Source organism: Syngnathoides biaculeatus, chromosome 23 (assembly GCF_019802595.1).
Source record: "Syngnathoides biaculeatus isolate LvHL_M chromosome 23, ASM1980259v1, whole genome shotgun sequence".
Lineage (NCBI taxonomy): Eukaryota > Metazoa > Chordata > Actinopteri > Syngnathiformes > Syngnathidae > Syngnathoides > Syngnathoides biaculeatus.
The window spans coordinates 18,296,614-18,319,441 of record NC_084662.1 but is presented as its reverse complement, the minus strand read 5'-3'; the positions used below and the strand labels follow the sequence as shown (position 1 = coordinate 18,319,441).

General features: G+C 41.1%; 1 protein-coding gene and 2 non-coding genes across 3 annotated transcripts; 1 reads left to right on the top strand and 2 right to left on the bottom strand.

Annotated features, from left to right (window-relative positions):
• Nucleotides 1–2,703: 2,703 nt before the first annotated feature.
• trnaa-agc (transfer RNA alanine (anticodon AGC)) lies at nucleotides 2,704–2,776 on the bottom strand. The gene has a single exon. It is a non-coding gene; the product is annotated as a tRNA-Ala (tRNA).
• An 86-nt stretch (nucleotides 2,777–2,862) lies between these two features.
• On the top strand, nucleotides 2,863–2,935 carry trnaa-agc (transfer RNA alanine (anticodon AGC)). Its single transcript has one exon. It is a non-coding gene; the product is annotated as a tRNA-Ala (tRNA).
• Nucleotides 2,936–4,462: 1,527 nt separating this feature from the next.
• tmem214 (transmembrane protein 214) lies at nucleotides 4,463–21,632 on the bottom strand. Its single transcript, XM_061812799.1, has 17 exons — nucleotides 21,359–21,632; nucleotides 16,273–16,472; nucleotides 15,797–15,947; nucleotides 14,303–14,437; nucleotides 13,944–14,026; nucleotides 13,050–13,155; nucleotides 12,275–12,356; nucleotides 11,324–11,425; nucleotides 10,585–10,726; nucleotides 10,399–10,490; nucleotides 10,251–10,299; nucleotides 9,512–9,619; nucleotides 9,277–9,394; nucleotides 9,091–9,187; nucleotides 8,803–8,971; nucleotides 5,506–5,657; nucleotides 4,463–5,418 (listed from the first exon to the last, which is right to left on the bottom strand). The coding sequence occupies exons 1-17, from the start codon at nucleotides 21,507–21,509 to the stop codon at nucleotides 5,292–5,294; spliced, it is 2,064 nt and encodes a 687-aa protein (XP_061668783.1). The 5' UTR covers nucleotides 21,510–21,632; the 3' UTR covers nucleotides 4,463–5,291.
• Nucleotides 21,633–22,828: the final 1,196 nt, after the last annotated feature.

The following is a 22,828-nucleotide window of genomic DNA, read 5'->3' as shown; positions in this document are numbered from 1 at the left end:
TTGAACACTCTAAAGACCGTGAAGATGATTGTGGACTTCAGGAGGCATCCTTCACCACAACTGCACCTGACGCTGTCCAACTGTCTTGTCAACCGTCACGACCTTCAAGTTCTTGGGAATTACAGTCTCGAAGGAACTGAAGTGGGAGACTAACATCAACTACATCCTCCAAAAAGCCCAGCAAAGGATGTACTTCTTGCGGCTTCTGTGGAAGTACGGGCTGTCACAAGCTCAACACAGCGGTCACACAATCAGTACTGTGTACCTCCATCACAGTCTGTTTTGTGGCCGCCACATAAAAGGACAAAGTCAGACTGCAACGGAGAATCAAAACCATTGAACGGATTGTCGGCAACACGGTACCCACTCTCGGGGACTTGCACGCAACGCGAACTAGCTCCAGAGCAGGTAGGATCCTCCCCCCCCCCACATCCTGGCCACCAGCTCTTCCAGCTCCTTCCGTCGGGAAAACGCTACAGATCAATGAAAGTCGAAAGTAGCAAGCATTCAAACAGTTTTTCCCCTCTGGCAATTAAGTCATTAAATTCTTGATCAGCAAACCTACTATTTTTCTGCCTTGTGCCGTGTTAGGACAGGACCAATCAGTATTGGTATTAGTAATTATATATATATATATATATATATATATATATATATATATTATATATATATATATAGAGAGAGAGAGAGAGAGAGAGAGAGAGAGAGATTTTTTTTTAAATATTTTATAGACTGCACGAGTCATCACTTTAAACTGCTCCCTTTGCACAATTGACATTGTTAACACACTTATCCATATAGATTTTTCATCTTGCACGTCTTATAAGGAATAGTTCCGATAAACAGAAACGTCTCTTGTGTTCTTGTTGCTATGTTGTTCCCTGTTCTGTATGTCGTACGAGGGCAGCACCGACTGCCAGAGAAAAATTCCTTGTGTGTTTTACACACCTGGCCATTAAATCTGATTCTGATTCTGATGAATTTGACTGGCCTGCATGATCCTGACCTCAACCCAATAGAACACTTATGGATGAATTTAAGTGGCGCGTGAGAGCCAAGTCCTTCTCATCCAGCATCAGCGTGTGACCTCACAAATGCGCTTCTGGAAAAATGGTCATAGATCCCCATAAACACATGCAAGCCTTTCCAGAAAACATTTCCGAAGATGATTGTGTAGTGACCTCTTGTGGTAGATATGCGCATTGCAATTCGCCGTCTGCAGGCCTCATTGAGTTGAATAATGAACATTATGAGTCTACATTGACGTCGGCAGTGACAACATCTATTTCCATCAAGTTGCTGATCACCAAGGTACGCCGTAGGTGTTGACGTCAACAATTACAAATCAATCATCGCAGCGCTGCTGGAGACGAGTGCAATTGTGTTATCAGCAGCTGAGAAGAGCAGTGAAGTGAAGTGTACTCTGTTATCCACGTATCGATGTGCTCTAGTTGGCAATATTTGACTCCTATTTTCTCTCCTGGAAGGCGTGGGTATACGTGGGTAGGAGTAGATTGACTTGGAGGTCACGACACTTTGTTCAAAACTTACAAATAGTATTTTATTTTGATGTTTTCTTTTGTGTAAAAGAGTGTAAAAAAAAAAAGCCTTGGGATTTAAAGGTCAAGTGTCATCCCTATAAACATTCTAAAATAGATATTGAAATAGAAAATACGTGTAACATTATTCACTTCAATGTCTATAAAAAAAATAATAAATATGAGCGGAGAGCGCGGCATCCATGCGCAAAGTTGCGGACGTCTCATTCGACATCCAAGTGGTCGCCATATTGGCTGGATCTACTGTCCGTGACGTGACTGGCCCCGACGGTGGGACACGCCCCTTCAGACACGGAAGCTCTTTTAGAAGAAGAGAACATCTCACAATCGAGTGATGTGTCAGGGGCAATATTACCCTGTTGTTTCGAGCCATATTTAGATGATATGCAGATCACTTCTAACTAACAACAGACTCCCAGACAGCATGTATGCCGGCACGAAGGAACAACGAACTACCTTCCCGCAGGTAAAACTAATAGAACGAAACGAGTCCACTTGAGCGCGCAACTGCCTCCAATGTCACTTCCTGCTTCTTGTCAAAAACAAATCCCTCGGTAGGATTTTCATGGCAGGAGTTACAAAAAGCCATATATGTCAAAATCATGTTTTGTGATGAAAAAAAACGTATGCGTCCATACCATCTGCCGTTTTTTTTTTTTTTTTCATTAATAACATACTAAAAATCATCAATTTCATGACAGTGGCACTTTAAACAGGTCTATGGGCTACCCCCTCTAATTTCCACAGGTATGGAAGACCAAATAGAGAATGCTCTAAAAGCCACAATTCTTTTTTTTTTTTTTTAATTTATGGGATGCATGTTCCCAGTGTAAGTCTCATGTAGATGGCTAGCCATTCAATATTTCACATAGTAAGTGTAGTTGTTGAACCATGATGACATTGGAGCCCAGTGGCTCAATACAGCAGGTATATTCATATTTTATCTAGAAGCTGTGGTGCAAGCCGCAAAGTTCATATGTTTGGAGATCTAATGAAAAATATGATGCCATATCTGAGGGGAGCCAACACTCTTTTGCCCCAAGAGCTACTTTTCAGGTGGGCAGGCTCTCACGCGATCTCTGGGAGGTGGGGATCAGGGGCGCGTTCACCTCTGCCATAGCCCAATCCATCAATAAAAAGCACTTGGAGGATGCGGGCATCGATCCCGCTACCTCTCGCATGCTAAGCGAGCGCTCTACCATTTGAGCTAATCCCCCTTAAAGTACTCTGGCGGTAGTACGACATTACTTTTTCAGTTCTCTCCCGATAGATGTTTTGTGTCATACTATATTTTGTAAGTACAGGGGGATTAGCTCAAATGGTAGAGCGCTCGCTTAGCATGCGAGAGGTAGCGGGATCGATGCCCGCATCCTCCATCAACCTGGCAGACCTCAAATCTGCACTGGTGGTTGTTTTATTCTAGCGTTATCATTAAAAAAAAAAAAAAATGGTACCATTACTAGTCTTGGGTTCTATATTTTGTTTTTGGAACATCATTCACTTTTGTGTTTGGTCACTTGTGAGTAAAAAGTGAAATTATGCTTGTCTAAAACCTGATCATGTATTAAACGTTATCTCAGGAATCCACGTCGTTTGTCGGCATGACACGCCCAGATTGAATTTTACTGGCTGGGGAATCGCCGCTGCACCGATTGACTGCCGCAGCCAGAAGGGAAAAGATGACTTAGTGATGCGCCGATCATGTCTCCAAACATGAACCCATCCATCCTAAACGTTCTTAAGACCCAACTCTAGCCCGAGACCGAACCATTAAACATTTTTATTTCGTACACATGTGGGAAATGTTTGAGGTCATCTTGTTCTGTCTGCGTATCCTGCCCTTCCAGGGAAGTAGGAGCCAATCATGTCGAAGTGAGGCGTGTCCAAGCAAAAAAAAAAAAAAAAAAAAAAAAAAAAAATGGCGTGGGACATCGCCTGAGAATAAGTGTGGCGATAGGCCGGAGTGAAGTATAAAAAAAGTTTGTTCTTTACTTGAATATCGGATATCTGTACTTTCTACTCCATTAGGCATTTTACTTAATTACCATAAAAAAAACAGGTAAAACGTTATTAAGTACTGTGGCGACTTTCAACTTGCTCAAGCTTACCTATTTTTATTTTAGTTTTGTACATAGTGGCCACCGGAGGAAGTCGGTCAATCATTTGGAAAGATTCCAAAATTTCACTACAGTAATTGTTTTAGTACTTGTCCTGTAGCATGCACGATTACTGACAGAAGTGACTTAAGTATTTTACCATTTTTTTTAAAACAGGTATCAGTACTTTTACTTAATACCAGTATTTTTGCTTTTTTAAGACCCACTTATGACAACAACAACAACAAAAAAAAAAGGGTTGACTGTGGATGAGATATTGAGGTCTTATTTGGTGGAATGACTATCAACAGCAGTGACATGGAGGAAAATATGAACTACACAGCAATAACTACACTGGAGACTCATTTGAAGACGCAAGATATTGACTAAATGTGGCCTTATTTGAGGATTTTTTTTTTTAAATTATGATGGTGGCCAAAAAATGTGTCTAAAATCCATAAAACAAGCTTCTGATGACCAATAAAAGTGTAGTTCAAAAGCTATTCTAGGGTGGGGGAACAAAACTACTGTATAGGTTTGGTGTGTTGTAAAAAAAACATTAAAAAAAAAACTGCATTTCTTGCTTGTGAGATCTGAGCAGACTTTTTTCTGTTCTGCCAACACGGTGCATAGAATTGCCATTAAAAATTTCAAATTTCGTCCTACCAAGTAGTACTTTTGCCACCTCTGGGGTTCTAACACTTCATGGCAAGCAATCACTATTTCAGAATGCTGGATTACATCATCTCTACAAGTGGCACACATTTCATCACATACCTTTTTGCAGAAAACTGATGCAAAATGAAGTCTTTATCATCACTCATTTATTAACAAATTCATCACATCCATCCAAATGTCTTTCACAGGGACAATAAAGATCACTTTACTGTGAAATGTTTTCAGTAGAGGGTGACATTGTTACACCGATCGCGTGGCTAAGAACATTGGTCAGGGCTTTTAAACCTTCAAAATCCTTGTAATAAGTGTCCGTGCGGGGACATACATGGACAAAAAAAAGAAATCAGCCATCAATCTTGACTGCTGATGAAAGTGGCGGGCAGCTAGAAATCAATACAAACAACAATTTGTCAGGTTCTTGAGAACTTTCTGGACTAACGTGACCAACACACCTGTAGCTATTTAACAGTCTGTGAGCTAGCTAGTGAACGTTCAAAAACACACACACACACACACACACACACACACACTAAACGAAATCTAAACTTCTACATTTTAATAAGAATGTAATCAGGTAAGAAAAGATTTTTGGTCATTTCTCAACACTTTGCCAGGTTTCATACAACACTTATCCAATTTAAATAAAAGTCCCTAATAAATCTTTCAAGCTTATGTACATAAGCTAACCTATACAGTAGAAAATTCAATCTGTGTGTGCATCCCGCAGTGAAAAAGGATTGATCGAGGGGAAAAAAGGCACTCACAGTACTGTGAGCTTCTTCATTTAAAAAAAAAAAAAAAAGTCATCAAAACCAACTTCCATAAGAGTTAGTTATTTGACCTGAAGGAATCCAATCACATTTTAAGAGAGGAAGAGACGCAGTGAAAGGCAACCTCAGACTGGGTCAACTTGTGTGTTTACTGTGAATGTGTGCCCTGTACATGTGTCTGTTGTGTGTTACGCTTGAGTCAGCAGCTCCTGAGCCCACGTCGTGATGTTAGATGTCGTATGTTGAAGCAGCTGCCACGTTGAGTTGGTGAAGGACAATGCGTGACCTCTCAGACACGAAACAGATACTTCACCACTGTGGCAAGCATTTAAAAAAAAAAAAAATACAAATTCTGTTGTTTGGTTATCGCTAAAGGTTAGTAATAATGAAAAATCTACTGACTTGCAGGAGTCCTGAAGGCTGATCCACGCTTGTTGTAGAAGCTCTATTAAAAACTTTAATACTGGCAAGATGTAGTTTTGGTGGACGAAAAGGAGCAACGTTTTCAGATCAGCCAAAAGATCATGGATACTGTCAGGAGTGTTTGTTTTCACCTGCACACAAGTTTTTTGTTTTGTTTTTTTTAAACATTTGCTTTTTTTTTCTTCATATTTCGGTCTCTAAAATATCCAACATTATGAAAACAGTCGTGTTATTAATTTTTTGTGAGAAATCTGGAATGGCCTTACAAGTGCACGAGGACATTTTATGAAAATATGCATCCCTGTCCTACCTCTCACTGACATGGAAACGCACCAATGATAAGGCTCAAGACAACGGCTCAAATCTTCCTAACAGGGCCACATTAAGGTGAGGTTTTGTCATGTAACTAAACTGCATGCTGTTTTATTTAATTGCATATCAAACTGGGTTTTCTACTGTTTTCACTTTATACTTTAGTGTTTGACCTTAGAAAAAAACTAATTTAATTGTACACCAAACAGGGTTGTCTACGGTTTTAATTTTATTTGATTTTTAAAAAAAAAAAAAAAAAAAGGTATTCCAGAAGCATCCCCACCCTCTCAATATATAAGTGAAGTTAGGCAAAAGTGGACTCTCAATGAAACAAGTAAACATCAGGTCTAATATATCGTACATATGTGACTCAAATATGTGGGAATCATTTTATTTCTTTAGCACTCCTGCAAACCCTGTGAGAATAAACTGCTTGTAAAATGGATAGTTCAATTCAAACACTGAATCTCAAGTGCACAAAGGACAAAATGTAAGGAAATCTCTGTGAGGTAGATTAGTTATTTGGTTTTACAGCTTCTTGTTAACATTTAGAAACCCTGTTTACTACTCTTAAATGGTGCCACATTTATGGAAAATGCTTTAGTGGGATGAACAGCAGAGCTTAGTATGTGAGTTGTGCCCATGGAAAATTTGCTAAATCTTCTCTGCCAATGACAAACAGCTTATTTTGCTGTTTGAATCGACTTGTTTGGGACATTGGATGACTGAAGTTTGGAGAAACAAAATCCAGTGAAGAAAATAAATATTTGAACATCCTGCTATATTGCAAGTTCTGCCACTTAGAAATCATGGAGGGGTCTGAAATTTTCATCGTAGGTACATGTCCAGTGTGAGAGAGAGAAACTAAAAAGAAAAATCCAGAAATCACAATGTATGATTTTTTTAACGATTTGTTTGTGTGATACAGCTGCAAATAAGTATTTGAACACCTGTCTATCAACTAGAATTCTGACCCTCAAAGACCTCTTAGTGCACCTTTAAAAGTCCACCTCCACTCCATGTATTATCCTGAATCAGATGCATCTGTGTGAGGTCGTTAGCTGCATAAAGAACCTGTCCACCCCATACAATCTGTAAGACTCAAACTTGTAAAATGGCCAAGACCAAAGAGCTGTCCAAAGACACCAGAGACAAAATTGTACAACTCCACACGGCTGGAAAGGGCTACGAAGAAATTGCCAAGCAGCTTGGTGGAAAAAGGTCCAGTGTTGGACCAAACATTAGAAAATGGAATAAGCTCAACATAACTATCAATCTCAATCGGAGTTGGAGCCCCATGCAAGATATCACCTCGTGGGGTCTCAGTGATCCTTAGAAAGGTGAGGAATCAGCCCAGGACTACACGACAGGACTTGGTCAATGACCTGGAAAGAGCTGGGACCACCGTTTCCAAGGTAACTGTTGGTAATAGAGTAAGACGTGATTGCTTGAAATCATGCATGGCACAGAAGGTTGCCCTGCTTAAACCAGCACACGTCAAGGCCCGTCTTAAGTTTGCTAATGACGATTTGGATGATACAGACGAGTCATGGGAGAAAGTTTTATGGTCAGCTGAGACCAAAATGGAACTTTTTGGTCATAATTCCAGTAACCCCGTTTGGAGGAAGATGAATGATGAGTTCCATCCCAAGAACACCATCCCGAATGTGAAGCATGGGGGTGGTAGTACCATGCTGGGGTGTTTTTTCTCCACATGGGACAGGACGACTGCAATGTATTAAGGAGAGGATGACCGTGTCCATGTATTGTGAGATTTTGGGGAACAACCTCTTTCCCTCAGTCAGAGCATTGAAGACGGGTCGTGGCTGGGTCTTTCAACATGACAATGACCCGAAGGACACAGCCAGGAAAACCAAGGAGTGGCTCCGTCAGAAGCATATCAAGGTTCTGGCGTGGCCTAGCCAGTCTCCAGACCTAAATCCAATAGAAAATCCTTGGAGGAGCTGAAACTCTGTTTCTCTCAGCGACAGCCCAGAAACCTGTCTGATTTAGAGAAGATCTGGGTGGAGGAGTGGGCAAAAATCCCCCCAGCAGTGTGCGCAAACCTGATGAACAACTACAGGATAACTTTGACCGCTGTAATTGCAAACAAAGGCTACTGTACCAAATATTAACATTGGTTTTCTCAGGTCTTCAAATTCTTATTTGTAGCTGTATCACACAAATAAATCGTTAAAAAAAACATATTGTGATTTCTGGATTTTTCTTTTTAGAATATCTCTCTCACAGTATAAATGGGAGAAGTTGCAATATAGCGGGGTGTTCAAATACTTCTTTCTTCACTGCATACTGGCAATTTAACAAGGTCAATCACAATCCGAGGTCACAGTAGAAATGTTACACCCAAGCTGATCCCTCAAGTATTCATTGGAGGTAGTCTCTAATAAACCCCACACTATAAGGATATAGTCTCATCTTGTAGGCTAGAGTTAGTCCCAGACTGTGGGCATAATGGGCTGGCACCATCTGCAGAATCTCATCTGAATATCTCTCTGGATTGAAATAGTCTCCAGTGATTACAATCCCTGTTCTTTCAGTCCAGCCTCCACCAAGATATGTTACTCTTTCTGTGCAGCATGGCATTTCCTGCATCCATGATCCAAATGCCGCGGGCAGAATCTTGACTCATCATTTAGCAAACACTCTTCCACTCCTCAAGTGCGCGTGTTGCTGACACCAGCAAAAGCGCAAAATGAATGTGAAAGGCAAAAGCAAAACTAGATGTTTGCCGTTGGGGAAAAACATTTGGCAAATTTTCATGGGTACCACCCACATGCTCCACTGTGCTGACCATCCCACAAATGCATGATCCTTACAATTGAGGCACCATTTCAAAGCGAAATGAATGAACGCTTCAACAATTTAAGATTAATTCCCAACAGGCACGGTTACAACTGAGAAATAAATCAATTTTGTTTTCAAAAGTCTTATATGAAACCTTACCCATTCAATGAGCAGCAGGCTGTTTTCTTTGACGCATACGATGATGTGATTGCTTTTTTCAGAGATGAAGATGGCAGCCATTTTGGTTTTCTCCAGACCTTGATCCATCAGTGGTCCAAAGGCCCGCACACTCTCAGAGTAATAATATGGTGTGTTTGTCTTAAGCCAGCTAATCACAGATAACAAAAACGTGTACAGATTTCATCAGTTCCATTGAACAGAGCCTAAAAATATCCAGAGACAACATTTCATGTCACGTTGCTTGAGTGGGAGTGTCTGGGGTGGTACCTGAATCCCTGCTTAGAGTAGACTGTAATTTTCCTCCACACTTGCTGGGACACGCCTATTACACCTGAGCTGTGAAGATGTCTGCCTGTGGCTGAATCTGCAGTACACCATCGATAAGGCCATAAACAGCACAAATGACCCAGTTACCTGCTCAAATGTTCACAGGACAGAAAAAAAAAGTCATACCTGTGAAGGAGTTGTGAGAGCGGATGTCCTGAGCAATAAAACTTGCGGCAAACACCAACAAGACCAACAGCAGTTTAGACCAGGGGAAACCATGTCCACGCATCTTCACTTGGAGTGACTGCGAGTGGGGGGAGATGCGTCAAACCTCTAAATACAAACTGTCACTTATGTCATTTGGTCTTCATGCTATTGTGAGCAAAAGAAAAAGACTTTTGGACTTGAACATGTGACCAACCTGACACAGATTGTTGCAGTCGTTAAGGTCCTGAGATTGATTGTTTTCTTTAATCTCTTCGTTGGTTACTTTGAAGGATTGAATCGTGTCTTCAAGACTCTTCCTCATCTGAACAGGAAAAACAATGAGAGAATCTTTGTTTATCCCAAAAGCAAAGTGGAAGTCAATACAAGTTGATCCAAGAGAGGTTACACCTTTACAGGCTTAAATACATTAAAACATCTAAAGTTGAATGTCCTTCGGGTCAAAAACACAATGTCACGACAAAAACATTGGGTCCATGGGTTTACAAAACCGTTCCTACAATAACGACATATCACAGATTAGTACGCAAGTCGGAACGCATTGTAGTCTATGACGAGTCATCACTCACGCAGGGTTAGCCTGCCACACGACAACGTATTTTCCCCACTCCTGTGCAAACTAGTTCATTACCTCAAAACGTATCGTGGTACTGTTGCAAAACTAAATACACCCTAAAGGTTGCAAGAATTCACTGTTAAGATAAATAACATCTCTTGGACTTTTGTCCAAACAGACAAAACTTGAAATTGCAAATTTCAAATGGCAAAAAAAAAAAAAAATAAAAAAAAATGTAATAGTGACAATGGTATTAAAACTGGAAGGTAATGCAACATAACTGCTAGGCAAACCATAAAAACAGCTGTTCTGGCAGCTCTGTGTGACATGGGGGGAAAAAAAATAATTTTTACACAAATGTAAGACTTTTCTTTTTTACCTTTGGTGGCAGGGTATTCCAGCAGCCCAATAAATGGTTCAGCAGCAGACTAAAGAGCACAATATGCACGTCAGCTTTTTTTTAGTTCTGCATTTTAAAAATCAAGACAAAGTGTGAATGCTTGTGTGCGAGTGTGTGTAGAACACACCTGGACTGAGCTAAATGTTTAGTGTAGAGCTGCCTCCACACACCTAAACTCTGAACATCTACACACAAACACTCTGTCATACTGTTGAGCAACTGAAATAAAAAATAGGAAGACAGCGTGAATAGTCTGCATATTTCATTTCTGGCAACCGGACCACTACAGGGAACTGAAAAGTTCTCCCCTTACTTCTTTCTTCATGTCTTCCGGACAGTGTGGTGTGGCTCTGGACAGAAACGATGGCAGGTACGTGTGTAAGGTGCTCTCAGGTTTGGCTCCAAATGCTAAGGCCTTGAGACGAGGGTAAAGGCGCTGTAGCTGCTTCTGCAGACTGCACACAGACACGCACCCCAAATGTAAATGTTGAATCTTAAAACAAAATTCATATAAAAGGAGACAAATTACGGGGGATTCACTTTTTGATGGCTTACACACAAGTGCAGTTGGGTCTCTGGAATGCCTACCGAACCATAAAGCATTACAATTAAATGACCATGCAAATCTTATCTTGTCAGCCTATTTAGAAAAATGTGTCTGTGAGCCAGCTGTTCTGCAATGTATGTGTTCATAAAGATCTCACACACGCACACCCACGCCGATACTTCCTCAGCCCATGACACAATGAGCGAGGTTGGGTGGAAATCAAAAGCCACTTTCAAGCGGCAGCCGGGCTACACTATCTGGAAGACAATCATGCCAAAACATGGGGTGGGGTAAACAAGCGAGACAAGAAAAAGTTTGCGCCAAGTGTCCGATAATACTGTACTTGATCTTTGGGGTATTTAGGCAAATGTGCAAGCTTTTAACATGCCGATATGTGATAAAAACTTTTAAGAACTGCTTAAAATTGTGGGAAAACGCATAGGTCTTAACTCAGGGGAGCATATTTTCATCATATAAAGAAAAAAAATTCATTGGTTGACATTACCCTGGAGACAGGGCATTCTTGGGCATGAAGGCAAAATCCAGCAAAGGAAAGAATTCTTTTGGTCCCATGATGCCAAATCCTTTTGTCAGGTTTGCGTGGAGGCTGGGAAAAGACAGCAAACACATGAAAATGACAATGTTATTCGAAAAGGAACAAGATATTTTTGTCAGGGTTTGTATCATTGTTTAAGTATTTTTTATTACCAAGTACGGGTACAATACAAATGACACCAAGAGGTCAGTGATTACGTCCATCCACATTGGGGTCAAAGGTGAGATGCAGAACCCCCGCTACTCTGGTGGGGCAGGAACAAGGACCGGTTTCCCTTTTGGTCAGGTTTTGCAAATAATACCTGACTGTCCCATGGCAAGCACACTGAGCAAGAGGATTTTTATTTATTTTAAATCATTTACATGTACACTCTTATTCAAAAGTTGGGACACATTTTTTTCTGCTAATGAAGGAGAAACTTTGTCCAAACCTTAGATTTAAGTAAATTCAGTGGATGAGCAGGCCCTTCTCTCTGAATATAGATTTGAAAGACTTCCCCTCCATTTTTAAAAATTACAGTATTGTGCTGAGGAGGCCCCGTGGCTCAGTGGTTAGAGCACTGGTTTGGTAAACCAGGGTTTGTGGGTTCGTATCCCACTGGGGCCTCCACTCCCTGAGAAGGGTTGCTTCAGGAAGGGGATCCAGCGTAAAAATTGTGCCAAACATATATGTGCGTTCATCTGAGATGACACGCTGTGGTGACCCTGAAAAGGGACAAGCCGAAAGAAAGACAAACAGTATTGAACTGAAAAATATCAATAACCTAGTCAGCTTGACTTCCACAACATTTGGGTCGACTTAAAAATATATTAAAAATTGAAAATCATGCAACCCCTCTAGCCAAGAGACTTGGGAGAGCAGGGCTTTTAATTTGTGTAGTACTCAGGTAGGTACACTTACTGGAGTAGCCGCTCCAGGTAGGCAATGGCATATGAGGACAGCGACTTCACCCCCAGGACAGGAAGCATGATACCAAGCCACACTGAAACACAAAAGTCAACAACGTACACCAAGTAGAGCGTTTACATGGAAGGGGGACTATTACTTTTTTCCCCAAAAGTTATATGATTTGGCATCCTATCACCACTATGGTATAAATAGTATTTTTGGAGCCATACGAGGGCCCAGTTTAGATCAAAACAACAAAGATACCCATGTGTGACAAGTATGATGCATGAAATGGAGTGAATCATAGTTATACAGCATGAGAAAAAGCACAACTCAGCCTTCTAACGTCCATGCCAACACTTGTAATGAATTCGAACCTCGGTAGCAAAGGTAGTTTTTTTTTAAAACTTAGTGTGTAAACCAAGCTATCAACCTGGCCTTTATTAAACAGAGGTCCCTCCTTACGAGACATTTACTAAGCTAAGAGATTCAGACTGATTTACTCATACAGGTTACAGTGTATCCCATTACAAAATTTAAAATCTGTTTCAGACAGAGTCCAGCAATTAATGATTTTTTAGTTAACTAAGAATTATTGGGCCCCACTGAGCACCAAGTCAAGCTTGCAGTGCTCTTTTGCTTCAATAACCTCCTACACAGTTTTTAGTTTAGTACCGCTGAAGTTGGAGAGAGGTTAGTCCGTCCACAGCACCAAGGCATTATTTCAAACAACACATCATGGCTAGATCCAAAACAAGACAGAGGTGAAGAGGGGGTCGAGCATTACCTTTTAGTCCCTGGCTCAGGTCATAAAAACCTGCCTGGCCCAGAGTCCACATGATGGTCAAACACTTGGTGGGATGATTCTGCACTGATCGCAGCAACTCCAAATACTGAGGAAGGAACGAGTGAACTTGTTGTTTTTTTTTTTCTCCTCAACATATCAAACTAATGGAAACATTTCATCACAATTCTTTAGAGCTGACTTTTCATCATTCTAACACATCACAAGTGGCCTCACAAAATAAGTTGCGCATTGGCACTCGTCGTGATGGGGTTTTTAAAAAATTAATTACAGTAATCAAAAAAGTTATTTTAACTCAATATGCTAAAATATTAGAGGGCAAATTATCAGAAAAGATTATCTGAGCGATTATTCCGTGGTGCAGGGTGTGCTGAGTGATTGTCTTTCCCCTCCCCTGATCTATCTAATAAACAGTCAGGGCTGACAATATCAAATATTAAACGCACTCAATATTTCTGATCGCCAATTTTTGTGTGGTCAACAGTGACTCCTGCTGAGCTTCCATCTATGTGATTCTGACATGAAACATAATACCCGATTAGTAAGGGAGCTAAAACATGCGCTGTTGTGTTGAGCGGTTGAGTTGGTTGGTCATAAGTCATTCACCACAGATTAAGTGACAAGGAAAATCACAATGCAGTTTACCATAAAAACTAAGGATTACTATTTGGTATTCTTTGCATATTCCAGCAGCCTGGATTCCTCGTAGCATAATTCAGTCTCTCACATATCAGTCTTGAGTTGGTCATCTTGAGCACACCACAGACTATAACAGCAGTAAGATGGCAATTTCTCGCTCGACGTCTCAGATCTCTCTCACTTGAAATTGTTTTACATGTTAACAAGTGGTGCACGTGTACCTCGCTTAACACTCACCGTAGGCAAGTTTTGTGTTGCCAGTTTGGGTTTGTCTCGCAAAATGGCTTGAATGCAAACTCTGTATCCATGTAGTGGCTCCCCTGGAAACAAAGGCAAGAAGCTGCTAAGGTGTAAAGATGAAATGTTTCCAATAGCTTACAATGTCTACATATTCTGATTTTTTAGTCCATTTGTGTCTAGTGTTTCAGTTGGGTGTCAAAGAATTGTAAAAAACAGATATCCAATTTTTTATCATCTTTTTTTCCATCTGATTGATCGTTGCTATTGAGCAAATATTTTCCTGTTCTATATTGCGGATTGACCAAGACAGCGTTACATAACAGACTATGGTGTAATGCGATTGTGACATCCCCTACCAGAGTGCCTCTCGAGTTCTCGGAGCATGCTGTAAAGACAGTGGTCAAAGAAATCTGGCAGGGTGTCATTGCAATTCCCAATAAAGCCTTTGATGACAGCTTTCAGCTCTTTGCTCGCAAGACAGTATGGGTAGTCTGTGGACAAAAGTCAGAAACATAAAAAGGTATTACAATACAAATTGAGAGACAAGACTTTTCAGAAAGTGAGCAACCCCTAGTCCTATATACATTTTTTCTCCACAGTCATGGTAAATTTATTTTAATTGCCAATTTGGCAGCAGGATCATACAAAAAAAGTTTCCCCCAAAGAGACAAAAGCCAAGGAAGAATCCTCTTAAAGGTGATCCAATAATTCTCCACCCCCGCCCCATACTTATAAACATTGTGAGATAGGCAGTTGTCGCTTGTATGTTCAGTGTCATACCAAAAATAATAATGTTGGGGGGGGGGGGGGGAATTATCAATAAAAATGCGCAATTTGACAATGCTCAAAATGATTAAACTACTGTTACACCTACTAAAGGTTGTCTGTCTTAATATGCCATGCGATTATTTGTCACTCCTGGAAGCCCTAACCTTATCGAGGTGGAGGAGTTTGTTTGTCCCAACGATCCTAGGAGCTATGTTGTCAGGGGCTTGATGCCCCTGGTAGGGCCACCTATGAAAAACAGCTCCTAGGTGAGGGAGCTGACAAAGCATGGCAAAAAGTGACGAATATAAATGGATTGGAGGTCACCAGGGACGCCCGATCAGAACCCCAGCAGTGTCCTGTTGTTGGGACTGCAGTAATCCGGACTTTGTATTGGTCCGGTGTGGTAAAGGGGGAGATAAGACAAAAGGCGAAGCTCTCAATTTACAGGTCGTTCCTACGCTTAACTATGGTCAGGAGGTGTTGGCCATGAGCAAAAAAGAAAGATCCCGGATACATGCAGCTGAGATGAGTTTTATCTGCGGGGTGTCCGGGCTCTCCCTAAGAGACGGCATGAAAAGCTGTCATCCAGGAGGGACTCAGAGTGGAGCCGCTGATCCTCTCCATTGAAGAGGAGCCAGGTGAGGTGGGTGGTGCATCGAATTCAGATGCCTCCTGGATGCCTCTCTGATGAGGTGTTCTGGGCACATCTTACCGGAAGGATACCCAGTGAAGGACCAAGGACACGCTGGAGAGACTACGTCCCTCGGCTGGCCAGGGAACACACAAGGATCCCCCCAGAAGACCTGGATGAAGTGGCTAGGGAAAGGGAAGTCTGAGGGTCCCTGCTTAAAGTTACAGCCTCCGCGCACCGACCTCACATAAGCAGTAGAAGATTGATGGATGGATGGAAGGATGACTGAATGGATGCCCTGGCAATCAATCCCAGGTGTACAGTGATAGGTTTCCTCTTAATGACAAGCAGTACAGGAAAAGGATGGATGACTGGATGTTAGTACTACCATTTAGTAGAAGCAACTACTTCCATTCTTAAGTGGACATGGACATGTAGAAAATGGACACACCGTGAGCATAGCTGCTGAGAGTTGGCTCCACATTTGGTGCAGTCAGCTTGAAGTTGAGGTATCCCGCCAGGTCTTTTGACCACACCGATGGGTTTTGGGAGAAAATCGCCTGACTCTTAGCCAACTGTTCTTTCAGATCTGCAACATTCAGCTGATGACACAGGGAGACTTCAATACCACACATTTAACAAAGAGCAATTGAGGAAAAGATAGACTGGAATTCAGCATGTGATAGTGTGCCTCGTAGCGCTTCGTGTGCATCAGCTTTTGTCTGGTTCGTGATATGACAATGGGCCATCAAGATATATCCAAGCTTTAACAAACTCTTTACGATAACTCTTAGTGTATGTTCAAAAGGCAACTTAAAAGAAAAAAAAGTGGGGTAAAAAAAAATGGAGACACAACAGCCCAACTCTTCATAAAAAAAAAAAAAAAAAAGCAAGACCAAATTATACCTGAAAATTTTGATGACTCACCGCTTTAAAGGCCTCTTCCAAAGTCTTGTGAGTGGCAGGGGAGGATGCAGTACTGGAGGACAACTTCTTGGATGGTTTCGTTGGAGAGGACTTCTTTTTTTGAGGTTCAGGTGGCGGTGGTGGTGGAACCTGCTCCTTGTTCGGTTTCTTTGAGATCTTCTCGAAGGCTTCAAACATGGTGTGCGACATGATTGTGGGCTCTGTGGGATCCAAGGCAGCGATTATTGGCTCTATGAACATACAGCACAGTCTCTCTCGACAGCACTTGGTGGTATTTTGCAATTATAAAAGTGTTGCATTCCTGCCCCTTTTTGCTCCCTCCCATGTCCGTGCTGATCTAACCCTCTCCAGTCATAACACATTTTGCAATGAATTGGTATTAAGACAAATTATACACACAAGTTGCTTAATTGCATAATCGCCCATCCCTTGGCTCCCTCAACAGCTGGGAAAAAAAATAAAAACATTTTTAAATGATAGCGGTACTATAACTGCTCAATGGACAACAAACGGAAAAACTGGGAGCCACACAGGCAAAGTCTGAATATTTGCTAACAATCAACTAAACTATCATATTTTCTCAAACGCTATTCAAGAATAATTATTTACTCACCTGCAGAGTACAAGAGATCCTTTTTGTACGCCGGAGTTCCATTTCTATTCTATTTCTGACAGCGTATGCAGCATTCACTGACACAGCTGTATATTCATAATTACCGCAAACTATTATAGGTGTAAATAATTTTTTTAAAGAATCCAGTGGAATACCTACATAGACATCTATACACACAAAACACACACAAACCACTGCAGAAAGTAGTTCGGGCTGCAACGAAACAGAAATCGGTACCATCATAAAACAAGAAATTCTGGTGTCCTGAGGTGTAAAAGTGAGTGAATTGCCGTTTGTCTTTTTATGCCCAGTCAATTTTATTTATTTATTTATTTATTTATTTTAAATCCAGGGTGGACACCGTAGCCTCACACAAGCAGATGACCCATCTCACAATTAACTGAAGGAAGTTGGTGCTCATTCATAGCAGGCACTTTAGCAACAGCATGATTTGATGCTGCAAATTGGTCAAATTGCAACACATTGATACTGCAAGACAAGGGAACATTCCAATAATTTCCCACAGAGTTAAACTAAACATCCACGTGACAATTTTTATTGGTAAAAACCTCAAATAATCAAATTCCGATTGCCAGGTTTACATAAGACAAAAAAAAAAAAAGTTGGATTCAGGGACTGAAATTTTGCACTTGTGCTTCACTGGTCTCTAAATCATGCAGAGAATATATTTTTTAGTTTTCAGGGTGTAACCATACATGGGCCACAGCACACAGTCCCCTCCACAATCTAGAAAGTTGGTGTTGGCAGGTGTTGCTTAGAAACCTGAATTCATATTGGATATTTGGATCTGTGTCGAGATGTGTAAAATGATGCAATAAATTGAGAACAGGCGCTTCTTTCCCTCCAGTCTATACAAAACCTGCAGTGGAAGTCAAAAGCCAAGGTGGAAAAAGTGTCGAAATATAAATTGAACAATATGTTTAAATAGAGTACAAAAATGACCTAGAAGAACATAGCACATGCAGCATCTGCCGTCATGCATACGGTCAAAATGTATACGCCGACTATAGCATACATCAAATTTATAAAACAGGCATGCTAATACAGTATAGGATCATAAAACGTGTAATTACATCTGATCGTTCTACCACCAGTAGACGATACAGGACAGGGAGTCCTCAATTTAAAATAAGACAAAGGTGACATTTTGAAGTTATGAACGTGTGTGTAAAGTAATGTTTATCCAGCACTTGTGAGACTGTCGCCAAAAAGGTAAGCTAAATTACCACTCTACATGTAATTATTCATTTGACTGTTGCCTATGGCCTATCCATGACGTGTTTTCATACACAATCACATTCTGACGATATTACTGCCTTATGACATTTTTGTGATAGACTATGGTGTGTCCTGACTTGCATACACATTTGTGTTGAGTCACCACAGTAGAAAAAAAAAATCCTGCATAATTGAGAACCAGAGATGTATAAAAGAACTTTTTGAATAGTTATTTCCCTTGTCGGAGTACTTTTATTGCAGCATACTTTTTCTTCTATTTTTAAGAGGAAATGTCGCTAGCTTTACTAGGTTAGCTTTAGGCTACATTCCTGCTCATTACTTGGATTTTTATCTACTAGGCATTGATTATTGTTTGCAGATTTGTCAGAGAGATTTGACCGTTTCATCAATCAACCTACTTCAAATGTTCCACCATCATACCAGTCCCAATGAAAAGCAGCCGTCTCAGGTCTTAATGACTACAGGCCTGTTGCCTTGACATCTGTGGTCATAAACTCCTTTGAACACCTTGTTTTGGACCACCTCAAGAGGGTCAAGGGTCCCCAGCTGGACCCACTGCAGTTTCCCTATCGAGCTAACGGGTATGCGGATGATCCCGTCAACCTGAGTCTGCACTTCATCATTGAACATGGTGACAGTGAGGGAACCTATGCGAGGATCCTGTTCGTCGACTTCAGCTCTACCTTTCACACCGTCATCCCTGAACTCCTTTCCTCCAAGCTTCTCCAGCTCAGCCTCTCGCCTACCATCTGCCAGTGGATCTACAACTTCCTGACAGGCAGTACGAAGCAGGCGAGGCTGTGGGACACCAACTCATCAACATGCACTATCAGCACCGGTGCACCCCAAGGTTGTGTCCTCTCCCCTCTGCTCTTCATGCTCTACACAAACGACTGCACCTCGTCACCTGGCCGTCAAACTATTGAAGTTTGCAGATGATACCACAGTCATCGGCCCCATCAAAGATGGCGACGAGTCTGTGTATAGACAGGAAAAGCCGAGACTGGAGATTTGGTGTGGCCAATGTGGTAGACCTGGCATTGAACACGGAAAACTGTAGAAATGATTGTGGACTTCAGGAAGCATCCTTCACCACAGTTGCGTCTCATGCAGTCGAACTGTCTTGTGTCAGCTGTTGAGACCTTCTAGTTCTTGGGAATTACAGTCTCACAGGACCTGAAGTGTATTCTTTGGACAATTGTCATTGCACTGGTCTATAACAGTGAATCGCAAATGGGTAAGGACAATCTGTATAAGCTTAATGTGGGGCGTTGACACACTTGCTTTAAATGCTAGAAGACTCTGCATCTTTGCAAAACTGTGACTCTTAAAAAGAAAAGTTTCCTATAATTGAATGTCTACTGTTCTTCGTTCTTGTTTGTTGTTCTTAGTACTCAACATGAATGTCATATGAGGGTGGCACTGACTGCTGGAGGCAAATTCCTTGTGTGTTGTTACATACTTGGCCATTAAATCCGATTCTGATCAAACATGACCACTGAACTAGTAACTTGCTACTGAGCCACCGGCAAACAAACAAAACTGTTTTCAGGACAACATGAAATAGTGGTTAGCATATCTGCCCTATGCTTCTGAGGTTGAAGGTTTGAATTTTGGGGAATGTTCAGGAATTCACTCCAATAGCCTTTCAGTTATTAAGCACGCCACACAGAGTGGTGACGCGCAGTGCGACCACTCTTATTGAGGAGAGTGAGAGGTCGGAGTGTCAAAATGGACGGGTCGTTTACAGGCAGAAGTGATGCATTCAATATGGTGGACGCACTCATTGGTAAATTGACAGAAAATAGCGCAGGCTGTGCCTCTCTGAAAACTGCACTGTCAGAGCACACCAAGATCATCAGATTAAATATCTGAACATACCCTAGGCTGTAAGTGCTTGCGTGGGTTTTCCCTGGATATTCACGCTTCCTTTCACTCTGTTAAAACATGAAGTTGTTTATTGAAGGCTAAATTGTCCATTGGTGGTGTGACTGAATAATGTCTGAGTGCACTGCTATCCTTGGTTCCAATCACGTGATAATTGCCACCATTTCTACAGACAAGCTAGGCGTTGCAGACGACATCACCATGGCAACGTCCACAGACCCATGTGTAAGCGGCGAGCGGCGGATGTTTGCTGCCTACTTTAATTCACTCGACCATGTCGCCCAAAGCTAGATATGTACAGAAGATCAAACTCTGTGAAGATATTGATCCGTATACTCTCCACAACGACATACCTTCAAAAGATTTGAAAGACCTTCCTGAAATTGTATTTACTTATTTATTTATTTACCGCTTCCCAATGTCTCTGTTTCCGCGATTTCCACATCCAGAGACGCAACAAAAATCTGGCATTATGACGATGGACAGCTGACTGCTTGTCTGCAACAATGGTTGGTGGTTGGACCTGTTGGTCCAACAGGGACAGGCTCCAGCTCACAAATGACCACAATGAGGATAAGCATTAGCATAGGAAAGTTAACGCCTCTTAGTTTTCACCATCTTTTTAGTACTGTGATCCACTTAGCTAAACTTCCATGATACTTTGGTTTCATTGATTAAATTAAATCGATGTCAAAGTGAGGTAAAAATTATACATGCAGATAAATGTGAGGCCAGGACAAAATTACGGTTTAGAAGAGAAAGTACTACTGTTGCCTTGAGTGCCACCCGTTGAGTAAGCTGTTGGGGATAATTAGCAAAGGAGTTTAGTGTAGGTGTGGTGACCCAAAAGAAAAAAAAAGACAATACAAACGCCATTAGAATCGTCTTGACACGTTTTGCAGAGGCAATTATCTACTAACCTCATGCTTACGAGTAGCAGACTCGCAACGACGACGTTGCCTCTTGTTGACACATCGCGTTTAAGCTAACTGCAGAGTCTGAACGCGCAGCAACACTTCATACATTTCAAAATCGAGCCACAGCCATGATTTTGCCAACTATTACTTACAGAGTATGTAAAATGTTCACGCAGAACAACCACATGAAAAGGATGGTGTAACGTATTGCGCGATGCTAAACTAGCTAGCTAACTAACTAACTAGCGTGCGCGGATATCTAACAGTATAATAATTAATGTGCAATATGCAGCTTTTGGTTGCTTTAATCCAGGGTAGTACAAAACTGCAAAAGGAGCTCCAGACTTCGACTGGAGGTAATTCTGCTGGAGCTACGGAAACAAGAGAACAGTGGGCCGTGTTCACTTACGTCTGTATGGCAAATTGGACTCCCCAAGAGCTCTCCTGTCCACCGAGTTACCTTTCCTTTCCGCCGAGCTTTTACCACCCCCCGTGCTATTACTTTTCTTGCCCTTCTTCACCACAACCCATTTGCCCACCGCACCATTGCTCGAAGCCATGCTTGCAGTCCCTATCAGGCGATTGAGTGTAGTCCTCTACGCTTCTCGCTGGCCCGTCTGTTACCAAATCAGAGAGGATTGTGGGAAACTACGCAAAGCGCAGTCGTCATCATTCCAACGTCAACGTGGCACGTCGATTTACGTGTGACGTCACCACGCCACCGTCTTATGAGCTGCAACGTTGGTGTCCAACCTATGGTCCGGGGGTTACAAAATGGCTAATTGCCTTTATAACACTGAGATATCACAAGCATTGTTTTTTGTTAGCAATGCCACTTTTAACATATTTGAACAAATTTTTTTAGTGACTTCTAATTTCAAATGAACTAATATAACGAGTATACATTAGTACAAATTCACAATCATAACGGCCCACTGAAGAAAACCGAAACAATGAAACTTGAGTTTGACACCACTCTCCTATAAGGTCCTTCTGTCACACATAAACCGTTAAATCCTTTGTTAAATGTATGCTCTAGAACTGTGCCCTCTGTGACACTCATACTCTTATCCACTTGTAGAAATGTACACATACCCATAAATTGAGTTTACTATGCAGAAATCTTTAGATTTCTTTGATGAATATTTCGTAATTTTGAATTACACTGCAATAATTTCAAATGAACTAATATAACGAGTATACATTAGTACAAATTCACAATCATAACGGCCCACTGAAGAAAACCGAAACAATGAAACTTGAGTTTGACACCACTCTCCTATAAGGTCCTTCTGTCACACATAAACCGTTAAATCCTTTGTTAAATGTATGCTCTAGAACTGTGCCCTCTGTGACACTCATACTCTTATCCACTTGTAGAAATGTACACATACCCATAAATTGAGTTTACTATGCAGAAATCTTTAGATTTCTTTGATGAATATTTCGTAATTTTGAATTACACTGCAAAATGTAATTTTATCATAACAAAACAGAAAATTTTGAAGTTTTATAACCATTATCACATTTTTCAAAGTTTTAAATCCACAAATATAAAGCTACTTTGTCTTTATGAAAGAAATGTATTTAATGCCAATATTAGGTGCAAAAAACGAGCTTTCAAGACGTTCCTTACGTTACTGTTGTTTTTCCTTGCCTTTTTTGCCTTTATGCAATATTTAACCATCCTGTTACATATACAATATATTACAATAGTGATATGAAGACCATGTTCACGTGCTTTAGTTTTCTAATTATTTAAATGAAATGTGAGTAGCTATGGTAAACTTGATTTCTCATATTCAAAGCACTTTGTATAAATGCTTTACTTGTGAAATGAATGCTCTGTAAAAATAGAAGTGAAAACAAACATCTGGGA